We start from the raw sequence: 25,143 nt of genomic DNA on the forward strand, positions 1-25,143 counted from the left end.
GTAATCAATGTAGAAATTAATTCTGTAGCTGTAAACTTTCATGTCTACATTAATGGATATATCCGTACTTTGATATTTATTGATTCGCATTTATTAATCTGACATGTAGAAATGCCTGTGCAATTACAAGATGTAGTAACATTAGTGTGACTAGTGACTAGTGACTACTTGAGTGACTGTAGTCAGTGCTGGAGTTGCTGTAATCAGTGCTGGAGTGACTAAAGTCAGTGCTTGAGTGCTGGAGTGACTGTAGTCAGTGCTGGAGTGACTGTAATCAGTGCTGGAGTGACTATAGTCAGTGCTTGAGTACTGGAGTGACTGTAATCAGTGCTGGAGTGACTATAGTCAGTACTGGAGTGTTGGAGTGACTGTAATCAGTGCTGGATTGACCATAGTCAGTGCTGGAGTGCTGGAGTGACTGTAATCAGTGCTGAAGTGACTATTGTCAGTGCTGAAGTAAGTATAGTCAGTGCTGGTTAATAGCTGGATTATTGAGAAAATATAATTCATGCAAATTAGGTTACTAGGCACTCTCTCTAAATTGCCTAAGGTATTTTGTGATTTTATTGCATTTACAGACATCGATTTGATTTTTTCGAGTCAACTACAAGTCAATCTAGTTGATTAAAATTACGTTAGCCATTTGACATTCACTATTCCTAAATCCAGCCTATATTTTGACTTAACTCTATGTTCATCCTCAAAAGCATCACTCCTAGCTCATGAATACTAATCACCCATTCCCTGAGGCCCCCTCTTTTTCGCTTGTCAACCATCAACCAGCATCAGCCATTCACTTCACCTTTCATGCATACGCATTAAAAATTAATGCCAATCGTATGATTAATGAGAGTCATAAACATAAAGCGATAACAGAAACATCACTCATGACACATTTGACATCTTTCCAGTTGAGTCTCATGTAAATTCTTTTACGATCATCACTATCATCATCATGTAGATAATAAATTATATATTTTTATATATTATGGCATCAATGATGAACAACTAATCATTACTACCCGTCATTCTCTCAATGTTTTATGATCATGCTAAATGCTAATCGTAATTCAAAGTCTAAACATTTCACTATAAACATTTCAACATGTCTTCTCTTCTTGCCTGTTTCCTTTCTCTTCTCTTTTTTTTATGTACTTTGTTTTAAGACAGTTAAGGTGATTTTGATTGATTTATCACACTGAACGAGGTCAGATATTTTTTACATCATTAAAGTGAAGAAATATTGTTGAATTTTTGAGGGAATCTAGTTTTTGATTTGATGGGATGGATGTGGGGGATAGGGGGAGTTAGAGGATGCTGAAGGGATCGTTGGGACTGATTTTTGATGGAATTTTGTAAATTAAATCTTGAGTGAAGTTCAGGGAATTGAGGTGGACTGGAAAGCTCTCAAAATTGAATTAAAAACTGAAAGAATCTAAAATTTATTCAATATCCAGAAAAATTCCAGAATTTGGGTCCAAATGACTCTTTCTAATGATATCGCAATGACTATTAGTGTCTCATGATTAACCTGACTCTAATCTGAACTTGTAGACCCCTTAAATCCACCTCATACACCCAATACCTCCAATACAGCCATGCATACCACACCACTGCTCCCCAATCCCTTCCTAATCAATCTATCTTCCAATTAACAACTATCACCGCCTCATTAAATAATTTGCTAACAAGATATCCAACTAATTCCCAAGCAATACGCCATAAAATTCATTTACAAGCAGGAGAGAAGAGAAAGAAAAAAAAAATTGATGAAAATAATAAAAATAAATCTTTCAGGTTTATATTTCATAGCCATCGGGGATGATGATGATGATGATGTTGTTGAAGTGAATGGCGTAAAAAAGTAGTAAATGCGGCTCATTGAATGCAACTTTGTATTTGGACAAAGTTAAAATAAATTATGACTCACTTTCACGTTCTTGTTTTATGGACTTTTTTGATATTCTTTTTATGGGATTTTATATGATTATTATTATTAATGCTGTTTTTGTGCGGTTGCAATGAGATGATTGACAAGGCGTAACAGGAAAGGTTTTTTTTATTTTATTAAATGAGATAATTGACAAGTGGACTGTAAGTGGATAAATTTGGTATATGAAATTGAGACAGTTGTGATTGAGTTTGACGTTGTTGATCAGGTTGGTTTGGATTGGACGATTTTTTGAAAAAGGAAATTTTGAGAAAGTTATGCAATTTAAGTCCAATTAATTATTATGAAATTTTGAAGCATTGGATTGGTTTTGAGACAAATTTGAGGCAATGATTTACTTTTTTAGTTAAATTTTGGAGCAATGATTTGCATTTCAGTCAAATTTTGAAACATCGACTCACATTTTGGTCAAATAATGAAGCATTAACTCACTTTTTGGACAAATATTGAAGCATTGACTCACTTTTTGGTAAAATATTGAAGCATTGATTCACTTTTTGTTCAAATGTTGAAGCATTGACTCACTTTTTGGTCAAATATTGAAGCATCGACTCACTTTTTGGTCAAATATTGAAGCATTGACTCACTTTTTGGTCAAATATTGAAGCATTGACTCAAATTTTGATCAAATATTGAAGCATAGACTCAAATTTTGGTCAAATATTGAAGCATAGACTCACTTTTTGGTCAACTATTGAAGCATCGAATCACTTTTTGATCGAATAATGAAGCTTTGACTTAGTTTTGAGTTAGATTTACGTTAAATTTCATTTGAGTCAAATTAAAGAGCCATTAATTCATATTAAAAGTGATCTTAAAAGTTGATCCATGCTACATGTCATCCGTACCTCATTCACCTTAATCCATAAACATACATAGTATATTTAACAGCATTTTTTTACTACCATTACGCTATTATCGCTATCCATAATAATAAAAACGATAAACAGAAACAAAAAATTTATTTTTTTTATATCCACTTACACATCCCACATCAAATCGCACTTAATTCACACACAAAAATGTAATAAAAAAATATCAAACTGATGCTGATCTGTCGCAAGTTAATTAGATTTCATCAAGTTTGATTTTTATGAAGTCTTACGCGACATTGCCGCCTGTCTACGATGATTTATTCATCCATCAATTTTCAATCTCATTTCGATTCATTTTTTTTTCTTCTTTTCTTCTACATTGCTGTGAAATGTGTTTATAGAAATTGCGCGCTTTTATAAATTTTTCATCGTCTCATTCTTCAATTGCCATCAATTCTCTCTCTAGAGCGATGAACGCTTCACATTTCAAAATGTAATTGGTAAATCCATCAATTCCAACTTTATTTAATGCAATGTAATGAAAACGACATGAACGATAATGATACATATCGAAGACGACGTGTATACGACATGCACAAAATAATAAAAGTAAGCGAATGAGATTGACTTGAATTGAAATGAAAAAAATGAGGGAAGTAATGGGGGTGTTGTGAGAGATTGAGTGTATAAGGCGCATTTGGTGATGGAAATTGTGAAAATTATGTCTATATCTTACTTTGCTGGTCGTATAGATCAATTATTATTCATATCTAGTACTAGCTTCTGGATTTAAATTAGTAATTTGCTTACTTCCTTGGCTAGGCGCATGGAGGCCCACTTCGGCGTATAGAGAACGTTTGTAGACAGCTCTTTCTTTCGATAACTTCTGCCATCGTCCTTATCAACTCTAGCTACCAATTACTAATGCTAAATGCAATATTATCTCGATCAACAGCTTCTCTCCATGAGTTTTTGAGTCTGACTCGTGCTCTTTGGCAATCAACGAACTTTGACTTAAAAACCTCGTTAAATAAAGCTTCTACAGGTCCCCTAACACAATATTATCTGAAGGTTATACCCTTTTGCACCTTTCAGTCTCTTATACTACACACTAGAGTCCAATCCTTCAAGGTAATTTAGCACCCAAAACCCACTAGCCCCTTAAATTTAATTCACTAATCTAAGCTTTAGATGGCTTGGATCTAGATGGCAAGAGATCGCCAAAGAACTCATGAAAGGAAGCAGTTGATAGAGACAGTGTCACACTTGGAACTAGTAATTAGCAAGCGGTAGCAAGCGGTAGCCAGCGATAGAGCCAGCTTCAGGAACCGACTGAGGAAGGCCATGAATCATACTTGATCTGTACGACCAGTGAAGTAAGTAAGTAAGTAATCTAAGCCCTCGAGATAGTATTGCATTTGGAATCAGGAATTGGCAAACAGTAGCCAGCGATAGAGCTATTTTTATGGGACATCTAAGGAAGGTCATTACTCATAATTGATCTGTACGGCCAGCAAAGTAAGTAAGTAGCAATCTAGTCCCTACTGTACTATAGATCAAACAAGCAACCAACCATTAAGACACAATTGATACCGGTCACAAATGAATTTTTCAACAGTCATCCAAAATGCCTATCCTTCATCACACCTCCATCAAAACCATCTCGTCAATATAAAATTGATTTTAATAAAAATAAAATAAAATAAAAAAAGCTCTTTTCAATCTTCATCTTATTCCTTTCTCATTCAGACATTTCACAGTCATTTCTTGATTGTCGACATTTTGACAGTAGAAGAAACATTAAATTGACAAGGCAACGGTTATGATCTGACAGTAAACCTTTAATTGATATAGATTGAAATATGGACGTAATATGGAATTGTTGCTTTTTTATGGACATGGACAGGCATTAATACGGTGTAATTCCCAGTTCAATTTGAGACATTGTTGGTAAGCGGCGGTGTTGATTATGATTCTGTTTGTAGTTTTGTTGCTGGACGTTTGTGGAGGAGAAATTGTGATTTTTTGGAATGGATTTTTGTGGATTTAGATTTGGAGGTTTTGAGGTTGAGGTTTGAAGTTTGATTGGAAGGTGCTGGATGCTCAGAAGACACTTACTGACTTCGCTGACCGTACAGATCAAGTGTGATTCATGGTCTCCCTCAGTCGGCGCTTGAAGCTGGCTCTATTGCTGGCTACCGCTTGTCAATTAATCTTAGAAGACACAAAACGTGGAAAAGGCAGAAAAATGTGGTCTCAAGCTGGTTTGACTCTGGTTTGAGGTCGGATTTCAGCGAATTCTGAGTCATATCAGCTTGGACCATGGTTTAGGTCTTATTGGGCGCATTAAATTGCCCTAGATGACTCTTATGATATCTACAAGCATATTAAGGCACCAATGAGCATGCTCACTAGGTACCGTAAGATGCTTATTGAGCGTATGTTTGTATGTTAGGGTGCAACCTTAATTGCAAGACTAAATCGCTTCCTCACGTCTAAATGTTCCACACCAATCCTCCCTACCTCTTCAAATTCCCACAAAAACTCAACTACCTCAGTAACGAAGAAGAAGAAATAACACACAGCACAAAAAAATTTTTTTTTATTACTAGCGATAAACATGCAATGATCAATAGTACCATAAATATCCACAATAGTAGAATGAAAATAAGTAATTTATTACACTTGTAAACAGCACATGAAATTTATGGCTAAGTTAAATGAATTTTCAATTGAATGATGGGGCCTATTGATGATGATGATGATGGAGGGGCAGGTTCAATACAATAATTTTAAAAATGGTAAGAAGAAAAGAATGGCAATTATTGCCGATTGCAATTGAGAAGCGAAAGAATTAAAATTTATTGCTGAGGCGATTTCCATTTTTTTTACTCTCATTTGATTTGATTTATGAAATTGATTGATTTGCTATAAATCACTTGTGATATTAAATCATTCTTTCAATTTATTATTCAACTTTTTTTATGTTACTATTGTTATTGTTGTTGGTTATTTCTGTATCATGACTTTCGCAATTAAATGTTGAATTCTTTTGAATTTCTTCATATTTTTTGATGGTTTTGAATTGTTTATGAGGGAACTGGGTCCGATCGATACAATGTATTGTGCATTGCAATGTAGTGGACGACATTTTTTCGTATGATTGAGTCTAATCAGTTGTTTAGGTCTCGTCTAGACAACAACACGTCTTACCGCTAATACAGCGAGGTATCGGTATCCTATCAAACATGCTATCTTGTTTGAGTGGAAATGTGGAATGCAATGTAGAGATTTTGATGAAAATTCAAATGAAAAAGAGAAAAATTTAGTAAAAATTCTGTAAAAATTGCAAAATTTAACGAAATATCGGTTAAAAATCCATAAAATTTAAAGAAAAAGTGTACAAAATTTTGCAAAAATTCTTAAAATTGAACAAAAATGAGCAAAGCAAAGGTTATCCCTGGATTGATTTATATGTAACCTCGTGACCACTCCCGGAGTCCAATATATTTTAATCTTCAGAATGAAAACTCTAAGAATTAATACCGATTAAAATTTAAGAGATATCATAGCAAAACTGAGTCAAAATCTGAGCCTACAAAGTGCAGAGCCTGAAATCGACATGAATTTCATACGCAGTCCAGTCGACTTTAATTGGATTCCTCACACAAAATTCAAATGGACCTTTTGCTTTGTACAAATCAGAGCTTCAAGTTGTCCCAGATTTTGTATTAAAAAGCCGATTTGAATCGACTCGAGTTCCTAGATAATTCGAGTCATCGAATTCGAACTCTGGTACAAATTGACATCAAATTTTACAGAATTTCTACAAAAGTTAGCAAAATTTTAGTGAATTTCTAAAAAAGTAAGCTATAATTAATCAAAATTTGATCAAAATTGACCATAATAGCGTAAAAAAATATTAAAAACCCCTAAAAATCCATTAAAAACCCATCCCATCACAATAACACCAGCATACTCATTATCTTATCCGATTATCCAATCAAGAAGTTCCATAAACTTTACGACAATTCCCCTCAATAAACTCACCACAGTTACAAGCCATTCACACACCATAAAATATGCAAATTTTTTTCATCCATTAAATAACGACAAAATAACAGCAAAAAAAAAAATCGAACATTTAATGATCATAGAGACACATTCGTGTGCAACGGCCTACGTGCTGCATTCTATTATAGCAAAATAATACACTTAAATTCACTACATTGTTTCTAAATACCATTAATTAATAATGCAGCTAGATCGTACTCGATTCAGCTAAATCGATTGAATTTAATTAAAGTCTAATTAAGTCATGCAAAATAAGTTTCGCGACCATTTTTTTTCTAGAATTCTCACTTAATTGTAGATTATTAAGTAAATTATTACTTAGGCTTGTTTTAAGCGTGATTTTTACACATAAATTGACATGATTATTGATGTTTCTCCTTCATAATTTAAAATACTTAATTTTAATCATGCGTAATTGAAAATTATAGGCGATTCGTAATTAGTATGTGTGGGTTGATCGAGCATTGATTACTATCTTGGTGCAGTGCTTTAGGGGATTGTGATTAAACAAGCTAGGTTTGAGATTGTTGAGATCTTTTGGGATTGACATATGTACAGGCAAATGAGACACGATATGGTCGACAGGAAGGAGACTTTAGGGCTAATTTAAAGGACTATTTCTCTAACCGGCAAAGAGACCGGTTTTAAGGTACTGTGGTGATATTTCTGAACCAGAAAAGCATTTTTTTTTGCGTGTTAAGGTTTAGGATCGATATGAAATGGTATCCTGGGACTTTTGAGGTTTGGTGTTAGAGACTCTAATGAGTAAAAATGGGAGAATCTCAAAAAATTGACCATAGAAAATATTATGAATCAATATTTAGAATTTTTGAAGGTCGATATTAAGCAACACGTGAAAATCCTAAGGATCAAAACTTAGGACTCTTATAGGTTGACATATAGTGATTTTTAGGATCAAAATTAGAAGCTTTGGATATTTTCATTAAGATGGTATTGGGGATAAAATGCAGGTATATTCAGGATTGACACAAAAGTATCCTAAAAGACAATCAACATACTCACCTAAATGAGCTTAAAATAATTTAGATTGAGCATACTAATGAGTACGCTTCTACTATTTTCCGGTTATCTTAAGAGTTGACAAGAAGGATTTCTTGGAGTTTACATGATGTAATCGTCCAGCTGTCGATAGAGACAATATTCCATTTGGTATTGATAATTGGCTCACCGAAAGAGGCTGCTTTAGGCGCCATCTGAGGAAGGTCATGGATCATAGTTGATCTGTATGGTCAGTAAAGTAAGTAAGTACCTAATAATGATTTAACCAAAATCAAAATACATTACACTTGAGGCTAGTCATAAAGGTTATCTAGAAAATTCCATACTGACACTGTCCTAGCAGCCAATCCCAAGACAATGATCATGCTCATATCATATCGTGATTCCACGATTATTGTCTATTAGGGAACAATTGAGTCAAGCTTGAATATTATGACAAGTTTCCCATTTACATCCAACAATGTAAGCAAAATAGACATGTAAAATCCCTATTAAGTCATCACCATCATTAAATCGTCTGTTAATTACATCCTAAAAAGGAATTTTAATAAAAATAAAGAAAAAAAACAAACAAGAAGTAATGAAAGCGAGCAACAAAGTCTCTTAAATTAACACTTGCCATAAAAATCTCATTAATCGGGAATAAAAGCTTTATATCTATGGTAGTTAAAAATCCAATAAATACACATGAATTCATGTACCCGAAGCGCAAAATATAAGAGGGATAAAAATTGTGTACCCGAGAGCAATACAACGTAAACATATTGAAACTAATCGTTTAATCGCTTACAACAAATTTATCTCTCCATTTCCATTCAATTCAGACACTGTGCACCGTACAAACAATATAAAAATGGGTAAGAAGAAAAAAAAATATTTATTGGAACTGCAGAGAGTGCTTCACGATCGTTTCTCGTACAACTTTTTTTTTCAATTTCATGACACATATTGTCGCTATTAATTGCTATATGTGTTTTTTTTTTCTTCTTCACAACAAAACCATTCGATAATTTATGATGCAATATTATTTTCTATGAAATTTATGATCCCCCTTTTTTTTTTTGTGTGTAGTTTGAATTATGAGGAAAGTGAAGTGGCTTGTTTGGTAAGTGTTTTGTCTGGCTGGAAAGTTTTATTGGATTTTTGGGTGGATCGATTGGTGTTTAATTGGGACAATTAATCATTTTGTAATCAAAAATTGAATTATTGACACTTTTAATAGTCAAAATTGAAAGCAATGACTTATTTTGTAGTCAAAAATGAAGCAATGACCTATTTTGTAGTCAAAAATGAAGCTATGACTCATTTTGTAGTTAAAATTGAAGCAATAACTCATTTTTTAGTCAAAAATTGAAGTCGTGACTCATTTTATAGACAAAATTGAAGTAATGACTCATTTTTAGTCAAAAATTGAAGCAGTGACTCATTTTTTAATCAAAAACTAAAGCAATGACTCATTTTGTAGTCAAAAATTGAGGCAGTGACTCATTTGGTACTCAAAAATGAAGTCATGACTCATTTTGTAGCCAAAAATTGAAACAATGACTCATTTTGTAGTCAAAAATTGAAGCAAAGAATCATTTTGTGGTCAAAAATGAAGCAATGACTCATTTTGTAGTCAAAAATTGAAGCAGTGACTCATTTTAGAGTCAAAAATGAAGCAGTGACTCATTTTGTAGTCAAAAATAAAGCAAAAACTCATATTGTAGTCAAAATTGAAGCAATGACTCATTTTGCAGTCAAAAATTGTAGCAAAGACTCAATTTGTAGTCAAAAAATGAAGCAATGACTCATTTTATAGTCAAAAATTGAAGTAATGACTCAATTAATATTTTAAAATCGATTTAAAAACCCAGAATTGACTTAATATTGAAGAAAATTGTCATTAAAGCAACGATCCATTTCAAAGCAATGACTTAATTACTCTCAAACTTTCCGTTAAAATGCGCTTTAACCACTTAAAATCCAAAAGTCATAAATTATCATCAATTTTTTTCTCTACCAGTGCATGCAGTTCATGCGAAACGAGAGAGAAAAAAAAGGCAATAGCATCAGAAGCAGCAGCATGAAAAGAATGGGAAAGAAAGGAGAGCAAAGGTAAAAAGCGATAAAAATAAAATTTATGTTCAATATTTTTTTGTTCCATTCTGTGTATTTTTTTTTCTATTAAATAATTTATCGCCTCTTTTGGCCTCAACAACAGCACACACACACACACATGAGAGACAGACTGAAACTTTAATTCTTGGGATGTCTCAAAAGGGCAATTTTTGCCGCATCTTGTGTTACTGTTATTACTATTGAATGTTGTTTATCTTGCCGATAATTATTTCACATCTTCAACATATCATGTGTCATTTTAAGATTTTTTTAGGGCTTTCTTATTTCATTTCAGATGAAAATTTTTATTGCATTTACTTTGTGTGTGTTATAGAAAAATAAATAAATAAATTATGAAGTTCATGGAGTTGTTAAGGTTGGGTAGAATAAGGGGAGGGATGATGATGAAGGTAGGATGGTGATTTAAAGGAATTATTGGAGATTTTGTGTCAAAAGTGGTGTTGATCTTGTAAATATTGGTAATTTTAGTCAATTTTATGTCGATAAAGTGGATAACTTGCGATTTTGAGGCTCTAAAAGCATGAATTAGTGAAAAATCGTTAGAATTTCAAGAATCCAGAGCTTAAAGTCGATTCTGATTTTGTATTGAGTCGAGTCGACTCTTCAATGCCAAATTCAAGTCCACTTCAATCTTTCCTCTAATCACAATCAAATATCTCATCTAAAATCTACCATATCTCAACATCCACACCTCATAATCAACTATAAAACCCCCCAAAACGGACAAAATGCCAATTTCCTTCAGCATCCACAAATTGCAAAAAAACAACTAAAAATAAATGATTTATAAAATGTCTAATGTTCCTATTCATCCGAAGGACATCCATACACACAATTGAGACAATCGACAATGGAATAGATGAATGGTAAATAAATAATAAATGGATTTGTAAAAATTTCCAGTGTTACGGCTCCTTGCCGAGTGATATATTGACATTCTCCGTTTTGTCTACGACCTGTATGTGTGTGTCATTGCATTTTATTTAATTTATATTTTTCGTACCGACATGTCACTTTGTCATGGCACTTAATGTGTTTTTCTTTGCCGAAAATGACCAAACAATTGCACAGCAAATTCTTTCAGGTAACTTTTTTTTTGCCTCCTTCATCTTTTGTTTTGTTACAGAAAATTGAAAAAAATAAAAATAAAAATAAAGTAGTCAATATTTCAAACATTTTGAACAATGACACACATAAACACACAATGTGCAATGTACGATTAATGTTTAAAGGAAGAAATATGGTTTGTTGTGGATTATTGGAGATATTTGAGGAAGTTTGATGATGTTTTGTTGGAAGGTTCATGGAAGATACTCAGCTGAGCGGTTTAATGCTGAACGTCATCTCAGCTGAGCGTTTTAATGCTGTACGTCATCTCAGCTGAGCGTTTCGTTAGCCATGCATCATATTAGCTATGCGTTTCGTCATTCATGCATCATCTTAGCTGATCGTTTCTTCGGCCATGCATCTCTTCAGGTGAGCATTTCGTGAGTCTTCGTCGCTCCAACTGAACGTTTCTTCAGTCATTTTTCATTTTAGCTTAGCGTTTCATCAACCATGCATCATCTAAGCTGAGTGTTTCTTCAGTCATGTGTCATCTTAGCTGTGCGTTTCTTCCTCCATGTTTCACCTCAGCTGAGCATTTTTTCACCCATACGCCGCTTTAGCAAGGCGTTTATTCGGCTTTACGTCACCTCAGTCTCTGAGTGTCTCTTCAGCAATACGTATTCTAAGCTGAATGTTACTATAGCTATGCGTCATCTCATCGGAGCGTTTTTTAGCCGTGTGTCACTTTAGCTACGCGTTATTCAAGCTGAGCGTTTCTTTGCTATCCGTTATCTCAACCAAAAATTTATCTACTCAAGCGACATCTAAGCTGAACGTTTCTACAGCTATGCATCGTCTCAGCTTAGCAATTTTCCAGCCATGAGTAATCTCAGCTGAAAGTATCTTCCGCCAAGCATCATCTCAGCTGAGTGCTGTTTTAGCCATGTGTTAATTAAGCTAATAACTGCTCTAGCTATGCTGAACGTTTCTTCAGCCATACTTCAACTCAGCTGAGCGTTTCTCCAGCCATGAATCACCTAACCTACTCAGAATACTACAGTCATGCATATCTTTTAGAAAAATGCGTCGTATCCAATTTGTTCACACCTCTAACTCCTTACCAAGCACCTCTCGTTCGGCAAAAAAACAACAAATCAATTGATGATGAATTATGTATATTGTAAATAAATTTTCTTTCTATTTTATATGTTTGTCAGAGACTTAATTTATTAGCTTTATTCTCTCATTTTTTTTCTATTCTTTATTCCTTCAGATCTCTATTACTATTATTATGTTTGACACATGAAAGGATGTATTAATGTATTTAGAATGATATACTGTCATTCTAACGCTCTATGGGGTAAAAGAAAAATTTTTTTCAGCTTTCTGTTAAAAATAACGAAAATATTTATGCGATGAATGTTGTTTCCTTCATAGAAAATTTGTTGAATGATTTGTTGTTGGTGGTAATTGGATGATTGGATAGAACATTTTGTAGATAAATATTTTTTTTAAATTTATTGTAATTTTAATGGATTATCTGGAAAGGTTTTTAGTTGTGTGGGGTCAATTTTGGACTCAATTATTAATGACTCAAATACCTTACATGTCAACATTTAATGCTTCAAAAATCCATCAAAAATGATAAAAAGCAAACAAACTTTATCTCCATTGAAACTCAACGCAATGATCAAAGTGAAGAAAATGTTAGAATTCCATCAAATTCAATTTTCACATCATCATTTTCCTTTCTTGTTTCTCAATTAGCTAATAAACTTCATATAAAGAACTCTCACTTGTGAAAGATGGAAAATGTAAGTTTGAGGGGCATTTGATGTGAGTTTTGGAGGTAATGGCGCTGTTATTTCCTAAGTTTAGGACAACTAACTTTAGGCCAACCTAGTGATGAAATGGTTCTTTAACAAGCTTACTATCTTTACTTCGCAGGCCGTACAGATCAAGTGTGGCCTCCCTCAGTCGCCTCCTGAAGCTGGCTCTATCGCTGGCTACCGCTTGAAATTTAACAAGCACGCTGTACTATTCTGGCAATCAATTATTCTCTAAGAAGAACAAACCATGCTCGAGAGCTTATTCATCTTTATTATACTAGATGAGCATGCTCGTGAGCGTTGTTGTAAGCTAATTCCGCTCTTAAGAGCTCGCTTTGTTTGTTAGAGATTAGGATTGTACCTGAACAGTACAGCATGCTAACTATAGCACCGTTCTATCGCTCCATTGACGATTAGACCTGAAGTGGCCCTGACGGAACCGAAACAACTGATTTTGACTAATTTATGCGGTGAATATACTGTTCTTTCCATAATTCATTGCAATAGAATAGATTGTGAGTTCTAAGTGATATCCGTAAAGCACTCGGCATGAAAACAGCCTATTACACGATCTCGAGCCGACTTGCCTCTGCCCTGTGGTCGAATAAAATCGAATCTATGCTTTAACAAGTGTAATATTAATCGTTTGAAATTGGCTGGTCATGTGAATAGAAAGCCAGATGATGCCTCAATATTAAAAGAGACAACTGGTAACTTTCTGGATGGAAAGAGATCTCGAGGTAGACCAAAAAGCTCATGGGATTGCTGTGTGAGCAACGATGCAAAAGTGTTGGGAATTAGAAACTGGCAGAAGTTATCTAAAAACAGCTCAACCTTTCGACGAATAAAGTAATTAACACTGGTCTAAGACATATGCTTCCCAGCACATAAATGCTGGACTATTAAATAAGCTATAATCTAGTCTTTGTGTACAAGCTTTGTGATGTGATCAGTAACAGAGTCAGATGGAAGGCCTTTTGTTATAACCTAGGCTTCAAGTCGGAGCATGGTTCCTGCAAGTAAGTAATTTATTCATTTAACTCTATTTTGTACTTGAATTAATTACTAGATTATACAATAATCCCAATAATAGGTCTTATAATCCTGACCGCTAAGTACCTTACCTACCTTGGACTTTATGGTCATTCCAAACCCACAATTCTCCTCAAAACTGCTCTATCTGCACACAAAGAAAAAAGAAAAATTATTTGATGCCTTTTAATATTATTTGTGTGAATGAAAGAAAAACATTAACAAGAGTAAGTGAGCTCCACTGGCAGTAGAGCAAGATCTAAGAAAAAAAAACATGAATAAGAAGTTCAAAAAGGCGAATGAGAGAAGAGATCAAAGAAGAAAAAAATTTCCTGGAAGCGACAGTTGAAATAGCATCGTCGACAGGCATTTTAATTTCTTGAACGACTTGTAAAAGTCGACGTTGAAATTGATATTTTTATGACTAAGACATGCCTCATAATATCATCATCTTGACTCTGTTTCTTCATGTATAATGTGTTGTATGTTTATATTTATTATATCACACATCCATTCATTCATTCACATCCCCATAAATAATGTCAGTGACTATTATTGCTTCGTTCTGCTGTTCCACATTTGAATATGAAAATAAATATTTTTTCTTTCTTTTTTTAATGAAAATTATGAAGTCAAAGAGATCGCGCCGACACATGACCAAATATTTTACATATTAAATGTGTGTGCTGCTTCTTATTTAAATTATGATTGACTTGTTATTTGTTGTAGGGTGCTCAATAAGATGAGAATGAATTAATGTACATTAAAAAGTAGAAATTAATATTTTATTAATTGTATTACATTTATTTTAATCTTATTTACTTACTTTGCTGGACGTACAGCCCAATTGTGATCAATGACCTCCCTCAGATGGCGCCAAAAGTCAGCACAATTGGTAAATGTCATCTGAATTTTTCTAAATTTTAATTTAACTTAATTTAGTCGTTTTTGGCGGCTCACAGTCACCCTTAGAAGGCTACAGGCAGTAATGTCTTCAAGTAAACAATCATTAACCGCGTATCGCCCTAGCGCAGCTCTGGATCTTAAAGATCTGAATAGCTAAATGGTATTTTTTTTAGGTAGTCATTTTTGACTACAAACTAAAAATTAGTTCAAGTCACAATGCATATGGCAGCTTCATCACTAGCTACCACTTCTCCATCCCCAATACTCCCTCTACACACACCCTCCTTCCATTAATTCTTTGTCTGCACTCATGAAAAATTGAAAATTTATTGCAATTAATTCAAATTTCATCACACAAAAAAATTTCTCAAAAATTCTTAATTCAGATTCATGTTAATTTGAATGTCAAAGAAATTAGCAAAGATTAATTCATATTTTTTTTTTCTGAGAATTTAAGTCATTTGTCTGAATTTGTTAATAACATAAATTGCCTGTTATAATGTGAAACATAAAAAAAATGAATTTAGGATTTGAGTTTTGGATGTAGAATGATTTTTAATTGGGTATATAGCGCATTAAAGAGCGATTTAAGGATCAAGCATGGAAAATATTCTATGGAATTTCATATTTTCGTTGTTTGACGCTTAATATCTCGATCCCAACCCTTTCAAAACCTTGCGTAATAAGTGAACGGCTCTTTATCACATTCCCGAATTTCATAAATCAGTTAATCGATCAAAAATCCGGCTTTATACCGTATTGACTCTTAATAGATGCTGGAATCGGTTTAAACTCGGCAACATGTCAAATTCACTCTGATCTGGAGCCGAATTTTGGATCGAGTAACCTTGACTTGTACTATTTGAGATTATATCAGGCAAATAAGTGCTCTAACGTTTTGAATCCCACTTAATCCCAATTAATAGCCACTCGTTGCTTAGTATTTGAGATCATAATTGACAAGAACTCATTTTAGAGTCCGACTCTAACAGACCTCAATACTCAAATTTGGTTCCATCCTTATTTACCTATTTATCCCAACATATACCTCTCAAAAGCACAGCTATAAACTCATAAATCTCACTACCAACTCAGACAAACTGAAATCCATCATCTTAAATTCCAAATAAACTTCTTCACAAGCTAAAAACTCATTATTTATATCCACAATTCTAACTGTCGACTGTCGGCACATATTAAATAAAATAAAACAAAGAGACATGAGTGAAAAATGTTAATTTTAATCATCACATGGTGGTGGCATATGAATAAATTCCTTTTGAATGTGTGTGGATGTGCATATGTCGAAAAATTAACAGAATGAAAATAATTAAAAAGAAGAAATCATTAGATGATGAGGATGAGGATGAGATGGAGGAGTATGAAATTTGAATGATAATGTGAAGTTTTGTGAATTTGAGAATTAGTATTGTGAGGATAAGTGTATGCTAGAATGCTTATGGCAGTGATAGGCAACCTATCTGACGCGGCGTACAAGTGTGCCATCAAGAAATTTTGGAAGTGCCTTATGTCATGTGCAATTTTAGTCGAGGTTTATTACTATAATAATATAATCCTTTATTTACTTCAGTACATAGGTCGGAACAAAAAAGAGTCTAACTTGATATCAACCTCGTCGGTTTTAAATCAAATACATTAATGGAAAGTGATTCGTAATATGACATGATGTTTGCTTTGAGTAGGGTTTCTGATGCCGTTAACGAAAACGGAAAACGGGCCGTTTTTTTGGAAAAATAAAAAGCCGTTTTTCCGTTTCTTTATATGACTTTTTTTCAGAAATTTTTGAATTTTTTTGAAATTTTTCAAAAATTTAATTAATTTTTTGTCTCAAAAAGAAATTTTTTAATTAATAATTTAAACTAAGAAAATTAATAATCGTCAATTTTTTGGCTTGCGGAACACTTTTAGAAGTAAATTTTTCATGTACAATTCCAAAAGGACTTCTACGTATTGTTTCGCTACCAATAAAAAAACGGACCCGTTAACGGCCGTTTTTCGGAAAAAAACGGAAACGGCCGTTTTTTAAAAATGCCGTTTTTCAGAAACCCTAGCTTTGAGCAATTGAAATGTGGTCAAAAAAAAGTTTACAAAAAGACCAATTAGAAAAAAAAAAAAAGAATAAAAAATGTTATTTATATAAAAAGCAGGTTAAATAAATTAAGGGGTTTATTACTAAGGGGTGCCTTGAAAAGCAAAAAGTGCTTCTTACTTACTTACTTCGCTGGTCGTAAAAATCAGTTGTGATCCATGACCTCCCACAGCAGTCGCCTGAAGCTGGTTCTATCGCTGACTTCCACTTGACATTTTTCGATACCAAGTGCACTACACTACTAAAAAGGTGTCCCACCACTGGTTTATGGACTAAAAATTAAATTAGAAATTTAACAAAAAATTAAATAAATTTTTCAAACTTACTGACAAACTTGGGACCCTGTTGCCTTTCTTGTACAAGTTGATGTCGGAAATGGTTGATTGTATACTTTACCATCCCTTGTTTGACTGTCGGCATGTCACCCTTCAGACGAGGTGGTTGGGATAGTCTTTTACTCTATTATTTAACGTACTTACCCAGGCACATTATTCAGGCGTCTGCGGTGTATTTAGCGGTATCAGGAGATGCCACAAGAAGGTATACACTTGATATTAGGTCAGCTTCAGAGGTGTGACTTTGGATTCTTTTATTCCCCAAATTTGGAGCCGTTCAGTTATTTCTAAACGCTCTGAGGGGGTTGCCTTAGAAGATAGTGGCCTTAGAATATGATGTTACGGATAGTAAAAGGAATGGAACTCACAAATATCCATTTTCGTAATCCCTAATAAGTGTACGACCCCCTTCAAAAATCATAAGTTCCTATAAATTCCCAAAAATTTATCTACCAGTAGCTAAACATTCACTTTGATCTCCGACATGGCAATAAATTTTTATTCTTTCCTTCTTCCTAATTTTCTCAAAAAAAAAAAAAAAATAAAATAAAAATCTACTCGCAATGTTTAGCATTTTGTATATTTTTATTAAAATAAATGTGAATGAAAAAAAGAAAAGAAAAGAAAAGGAAAAAAAAATATAATAAATGACCCCATGACGACCCTGAATTAATTGTAGCCATTAATTTTGTTTAATTCGGAAAGGAAAGAGAACTTTTTTTTTTGGTTCTGTTGTTGCTTCTTCTTATTGCCGTAATTCTTTCACTTCAATGGATAAAAGTAATAAAGATATATGATGAAAATTTAGATGAAACATGAATTATGTCAGTTGCATAATTAAATGGATGAGTAATTTTACTTAGAGGAATTGAGCTTAATGAAATGGAAGTGATGAAATATGAGAATAATTTTTTAATTTTTATTTTAGAAAAGTTTTTTTGGGGTTTTATGAGTTCAGATGGAAGAACTGTTTATGATTCAATTTTGATGAGATTAAAGTCTATGAAGCTGATGTTGGTGCTATTGCTTGCTTATGTAGTTACTGGAACCATATAACTCTGATATGGAGTCTAGGTTACTACAAAGGGCTTTTCATTTGACTATATTGCTGGCCAAATCATAAAGTTTGAACAAATTGCCTACACCATGTTCCAAGAACCGTCCTACGTCATGTTGCTTTTGGAACTCCAGGACGTCTTGTCCCTTGTATATCTAGCAGTAAAACCTAGCGCAGTATATTGATATTGGAAGTCTTGGACATCTGGTCCCTTGTGGATCTAGCGGTACAGAGCGCGGTAAAACAAACTTGTGTTTCTTTCATAGCTTTTGCACTTTCTGCTGTACTATAAAACTTGCTAAGAGTAGCTTATTTCGAATATTATGTGAAATGCTGTTTGGAAATGGCAGCAAACAATCAGTAGTGACGTAGTGGTTAGAGTTTTGGTCACAGACCCTAAAAACCAGAATTCGATCCTTAGTCTAGTCGGATTCGGTTGCTTTTTTGTTGTTTTTAGTCACACCAACTCATTTTGCTTATTTTCGACACAAAAATTTGTGGTTAAGTACATTGAACTAATATACTTTGATAACTGTTCAGAAACGACTCCTTTCACTCCCTTCCTGCCTCCCCAAAAAGCGTTACAGTCAACGTACACATCCTTATTAAGATTGCACTCAAAGATTCTTTCCATACAAATTCCATGCAACTTTGTTGCATTTGCTATATCACCAAGTTCTCTTTTTTCCATTCTTAAATATTCTTGTTAATACAAAGATATCCCCCAGTATATTCTGTGTCCGCATTTCCTCATCCATAAAAAAATATTTACGATTACACTTAATGCTGTTATACATGATATTAAATTAATAAATATAAGAAAGCTATAAGGGGCCGTTCACTTATTACGATCGCTTTTTAGGGGAGGTGGGTCTACGATTTTGTAACAGCCTTAATCCATAAAATTTTTTTCATTTTGTAACGAGGGGGGAGGGGAGTCTAGAAATTCGTTTTTTTGCGTAACGTAATAAGTGAACGGCCCCTAAGTTCACATTCACATGTATTTTTATTACAGTTTTTTTTTTCATGAGAAGAGGAAATGTGTGCACTTTTCATACATATCTCTCCCTTGAGGATCTCACGTTGGATGTCTAAAGGCAACAAAAAAAGGAGAAAAGAAAACTTATGAATTGAGGGAGTTAAGAAGTTTTAAAAAAATATTTTTAAACGATTTATCTCTTAATGTGTTTTAGTTTAATTTTTTTTTTTTTTGCAGGATGTTGAAGGGATGGAAGTTGAAGTGGATTGGAGTTATTTGTCTTTGTAATAGTAAGTCGTTGTTTTAGATTTGATTTGGTTTAAGTCGTTACTTTACTTAATGTTTACTGAATTCGACGCTTTACTCCAAGTTGTCGCTTTAATTTAGACTTCTAATAAGTCGTTGCTTTAATTTTGACTGGTTTTAAGTCGTTAATTAACTCAAGATTCGCACAATTCGACGCTTTGCTTCAGAATATTAGTAAATTGTTGCTTTAAAATTGATTTCTGGTCGTTGCTTTATTATTTACCAGAACTCAAGTCGACACGGATTTTACATGGAAATATCGGCTCAAGTCAACCTGATCCCGTACAAAATTAAGAATCGAGTTGACTTGAATCGACTTTTTCATACAAAACCTGGTAAGTTGTAGACAATCAGTAAGTCGTTGCTTTCCTTCTTTTTCATTATAAATCGTCGATTTACTCTAAATTTTTGATGAGTCATCGATTTGCTTTAAACTTTTGATAATTTGTCAAATTTTCGTATATTATTTTAATAAGTCATTAAATTCTTTATTCTAACTTACTTACTTCGTTGGCTTACTTTCACGACCTCACTCAGATGTCACCTAAAACCAGCTCTATGATAAGTCATTGCTTTATTTTAGAATGTTAGCTTAAATTTACACTCCCGATAAGTCATTGCTTTATTTTGAATACTCTGTAAGTCTTCGCTTAACTGTTAACTCTTAAAAAGTCATTACATTAACCTAAACCATTCCCGATTAATTCCCTCAAACCCAAAATCACTTCCAATAATGTTCACTTTAAAAATCCATAATTTCTGCAATAATCTCTCATCTAACTTCTTCTTTTCCTCGCCTGACTCATTTAATTTTCATTGTGCTATACGGTTGCGCTACATAATTGCGAGCATGTGAAGTCAAAACTTTCAACAACCCTGGTATAATAATATAACTTTATGTGTAGTGCTGTCGAGAAAATGATAATAACGACAGCATACTTAACGTTTAACCGCATGGGGTTTACAATTAGGTAATTTATCTCCTCAACTTTTGCCTTTTTTTGTTCATTTTTTCTTTTTTTTTATTTCATTTTATAACCGCATATACAGCATTGCCATTTCATGCTCGCTTGGTGCTCTTAGCAATTTTTTTTTTCTCTTTTATGCTTCTCTTTCTTGTCGTCAATTCCCCCCCAAAAAACTTCATCTTCTTCTTACTTGATTCATTTTAGTTGTTTAGTTCCATAATGCGATGATATGAGATGTGTTTTATAATAGTTTTTGGAACAACGGATTGCTGGGTAAGATGGTAATTGGAATTTGATTAGAGCGCATTTTTCATTCTGAATTAATTGCTTCGTGTGCTGTTGGGTGAGTGATTTTGGAGATGCTACTGAGTAAGGAAGAAGATGTTGATGGGAATTGTAGGAAAAATGGGATTTTGATGATACTTACATACTTCGCTGGACGTACAGATCAACTGTGATCCAAAGACTTCCTCAGATGCCGCCAAAAGCTGGCGATAGACGCCGACTTCCACCTGCCAATTGCCAATACCAGATGCAATGCTGTATCTATCGACAGTTTCCTTCCAGGAGTTCTTCGGTCTATCATGAGCTCTCTTACTACTTGGTTTTGATGACATTGGTGGGTATTGTATCCAAATTTGAGGATATGCTAGAAGGATATGGAAATTGATATGATGTAGATGATCCTCATTGATTGCTTAGGGCCAGGCATATCTAACCTAACCTTTTCTTGATCACGCATGTTCAATCCTTGCTGGTTCCTCAACTGCACCCCAAAATCAAGTGTTTTCGTACCTATTTGTTGCACTAGCTATAATTCTTTTCAACCATAACCTAAAAATCTGCATCATAAATTAAGCATAACTCCAAACATCCCTTAACATCATTCCACCACCAAACCCACCTCCCTCAAACTAAACCATTCTATCGCTCCTAGTCATTACTCATTTATCTGTACCAGTTTAGTGTACACAACCATAAAATATGTCTGTGTGTATACAAAAAAAAATAAACGTATGTGCAAACAACATGTATGTCAATGGCTGTACATACGCGAGCAAGCTAGTGCGAGCATACTGCGGCTATATGAAACAAACAGCAATGAAAAAATATTGCGCTCGACATAAAAAACAATAAATTAAAACAAATTATACGTTTTGCCGACATTCAACTCAGGACATAAATTGCCAAATGCGAAAGTTGCAGAGAAGGCAATGGCTATGGCTGGATGTATAATAACAAGGAAAAGAAGAAGAAGAAGATTGGAAGGAATAAAAAAAATGGGCAAGTTAAAATATATGACCAGCGTAGGTTAGAGTTATGGCTTGCAATTTTTATCAATACTTTTTTTCCATTGCCATTCATTTAATTTCAGCGAGAACTGGATGGTTGTAGAGTGGGGTGTCCATAGGTATATGGAGAGTAACTTGTGGTAAATTTTGAATATTTTGAGCGAAGCAATATGAGCTTTTCCTAAGTCGAGCGAAGTAAATTGAGCTTTTTTTGGTCGAGCGAAGTAATATGAGCTTTTGCTAAGTCGAGCGAAGTAAGTTGAGCTTTTTTCAAGTCGAGCGAAGTAAATTGAACTTTTTTCAAGTCGAGCGAAGTAAATTGAACTTTTTTTCAGGTTGATCGAATTAATATGAGCTTTTCCTAAGTCGAGCTTTTTTCAAGTTGAACGAAGTAAATTGAGCTTTTTTCAGGTCGAGCGAATTAATATGAGCTTTTTTTAAGTCGAGCGAAGTAAATTGAACTTTTTTCAAATCGAGCGAAGTAAATTGAGCTTTTTTTCAGGTCGAGCGAATTAATATGAGCTTTTCCTAAATCGAGTGAAGTTAATTAAGCAGTTTTCAGGTCGAGTAAAGTAATGTGAGCTTTTCCTTAGTCGAGCGAAGTAACAAAAGCTTTTCCTAGGTCGAGCGAAGCTATTTGAGCATTTTTGAGTCATAATCATCGATATCCAGCAAAAATGATACTCAAAATATAAAAATTCATAGTAAATGGACATCCTACAAACAGCATACATCCACTTACCTCCGTATCTCCGCTGTTAAATGGGTGTCGAGTCAAGTAAGTCTTTGCGCATATTCGCAATGCAAAAAAAACTGCTCATATATTGCAATATCATTTAAGATATCGTTTATATGCTCATAAAGTAATAAAGATATTTTTTTTTACTCTTCATCTCGTCTTCTGACCCGATGTTGTTGCTGTTGTTCTGTGCACACATGAATGGAAATAAATTAATTTGTTAAATGGGATTTTTTTTTTTCATCTCTTTTTTGCACTTTTTTATTGCCTTTTCATTTGATTTCTTCTTACACGCTTGGCTGTTTTGTTGGTGGAAGATTTATAAGCGTAGTTCTGCTATCATTATTGCCATTATTATTGTTATTATTATTGCTTAATATTTATTTTGTTCATTATTAAAATGTCTAAAGATGAAATTAATGGATGTTTGTGTGGAATTTTAAGCGATGAGATAATGACATTCATGACTGTGTTTGTTAAGACTTTATTTATTAAATTTATAATTAGTGATTTTTTTGATTAAATTGAATTTTTATTTGATTTAGAAATAGAATTTTACAAATAATTAAACGGATTATGTATATTTTTGAGTAATATTAGGATAATAATGCAATTCAGAATATAATAGCCCAACACCTCAAAAAAAATCATAATTAATTAAAAAATAATATTAACGACATGAACAAGGGCGTGATGTCCATACAAGTAACTCATTTTCTAATTCCTCAAGTCCGCTTTGTTGGTTTTTCAATCCTTTTTCTGTGTCTTTGCGAAGCTGCTGAGTTTCTTCCTGCAATTCAATAATCATTGTGCTGATTTCATTCTTCTCATTGGTAAGTGTCTCAATTTGGCTCTCTAAATTTTCAATTTTATTTAAAAGATCCAACATCAACTTTTCTCCTTCTAATGTTGTATTTCTCAACTCTGTGCGAACGTCATTAAGGCCAGTAGCTAAAATGTCGACCTCTTTTTCAAGTTGTTCTGTAGCATTTGCTTGTTGTTGATTCTGATTTAAGATGTTTTGGATATTTATATGCAATTCCTCATTTTCATCTTCGATTTGGCAAATTCTTGCATCCATTTCATTGCAATTGCATCCTTTATTTTTAAAAGATATAGAAATAGTGTTAAAAAAATAAAATAAACACAATTTTTAATTAAATTCTTTCAAAAATTTAAATTTTTCTTAAATTTCAAAAATTTAAAATTTCTCACCAAATGTCAAATAGTTGAAATTATCAAAACAAGTTCTAAGCGCTAATTTCATTGCTGATCTTGAAGATGAAGTATCTGTTATAGTTGCATTTGCACATTTATTACTAATCATATAAATGGTTTTTACTCCAGTAAAGTCAACAAAATTCTCGTCAATAGCATCAATTTGATTTGTTTGGAAGACAACAGTGGTTAAATTAGGCAAAACACCAAATGAATTTGAATTAATAACTTTGAGCTTATTGTTTTGTAGTTGAAGAGTCAATAACTTTGTCAATGGACTGAAAATTCCTATTGGAAGTTCCTCAATTTGGTTTGAATAAAGATACAAATACTGTAAATTTACGAGCGATGCAAACCATTCAATTCTGAGAGCTTTTAATTGATTGGTGGAAATAAAAAGTTGAAATAATTTAACTAATGGATTAAATATTTTTGGAGGCAAGTCAGATAACCTATTGCTGTCCAACAGCAGTGTTGTTAATTTTTGAAGCTTTGAAAAAATATTTTCAGGCAATTGTGTAATTTGACAACCACTTAGATATAAACTTATAAGCTCTATATTTTCATTAAACGATTTTTCACTAATTTGAATGATTTTGTTTAAAGTTAAGTCCAAATGTGTAAGCTTTTTACAATTTTTAAAAGAAGTTTCGTCAATTTTTTGAATTCCAATATTATATAAGCTAATGGACTGAGCATTTTTGAACTTATCACAAATTATTGATGGAACGTTTGTAGTATTAGAACCGACCATGCTATTGATTCTGTTAATATTGTCATTTGTCTTCCCGGTCATATGCGTTCCACTAATTGATACAAAATTGTTTAGTCCATTGGGATTCTTTATTGTGATGTCACAAGTGTAACCGTAAGTATCATTATTCCTGTAAACACAACTCACTTGACTGTAACTAACACGGAAACTTATCAAAAAGATGAAAATTTTAAGGCAAATGCTCAAACTCATTTTTCACTTTAAAGCTTTGTTTGACAGTTTTTTGAAGACTGAATTTTAACTGATTAATTTTGTCTGATTTTATACAAATTGCAAAATCAATAAAATATATCAAAATCAGCATTTCAAGGGAAATCAATTAAGTTAATTGCAAAAAAAGGAAAAAAGCACTTAAACTAGTTATCTTTTCGGGTAACTGCTTCAAATAATTGATGTCACTTATTTTAAAGTGTCCGGTAAAAGCTAATTAAAAGATAAAGCATGGATTTATCGCATGCATTTTGATGTTTCAGTTTCCAGGCTTTCATGAAGTTGTGTAGTTTTAATAAAATCACATTCTGGTTTACATATTTGTCTAAATTTCTGAAAAAGCTCAAAGTTTAAAAAAT

At 33.2% G+C, this 25,143-nt stretch overlaps 1 protein-coding gene across 1 annotated transcript; it reads right to left on the reverse strand.

The window, feature by feature from the left end:
• Positions 1-23,196: 23,196 nt before the first annotated feature.
• LOC139085718 (leucine-rich repeat-containing protein 15-like) lies at positions 23,197-24,766 on the reverse strand. The gene is made up of 3 exons (XM_070633848.1): positions 24,701-24,766; positions 23,797-24,130; positions 23,197-23,679 (listed from the first exon to the last, which is right to left on the reverse strand). Exons 1-3 carry the CDS (start codon positions 24,764-24,766, stop codon positions 23,252-23,254), a joined length of 828 nt encoding a protein of 275 aa, XP_070489949.1. The 3' UTR covers positions 23,197-23,251.
• Between the last annotated feature and the right edge of the window lie 377 nt (positions 24,767-25,143).

This window comes from Chironomus tepperi, unplaced genomic scaffold (genome assembly GCF_022539635.2).
Source record: "Chironomus tepperi strain 1889 unplaced genomic scaffold, CSIRO-AGI_Ctep_v1 contig_81, whole genome shotgun sequence".
Classification (NCBI taxonomy): domain Eukaryota; kingdom Metazoa; phylum Arthropoda; class Insecta; order Diptera; family Chironomidae; genus Chironomus; species Chironomus tepperi.

What these genes read in the sequence shown, in the direction of transcription:
- LOC139085718 (XM_070633848.1), bottom strand. Translation starts at nt 24,766, where the DNA reads ATGAGTTTGAGCATTTGCCTTAAAATTTTCATCTTTTTGATAAGTTTC. An exon ending in TCCGTGTTAGTTACAGTCAA is followed by an intron (nt 24,131 to 24,700) that starts GTGAGTTGTGTT and finishes GTAAATTTACAG; the next exon opens with TATTTGTATCTTTATTCAAA. An exon ending in TTTCAACTATTTGACATTTG is followed by an intron (nt 23,680 to 23,796) that starts GTGAGAAATTTT and finishes TTAAAAATAAAG; the next exon opens with GATGCAATTGCAATGAAATG.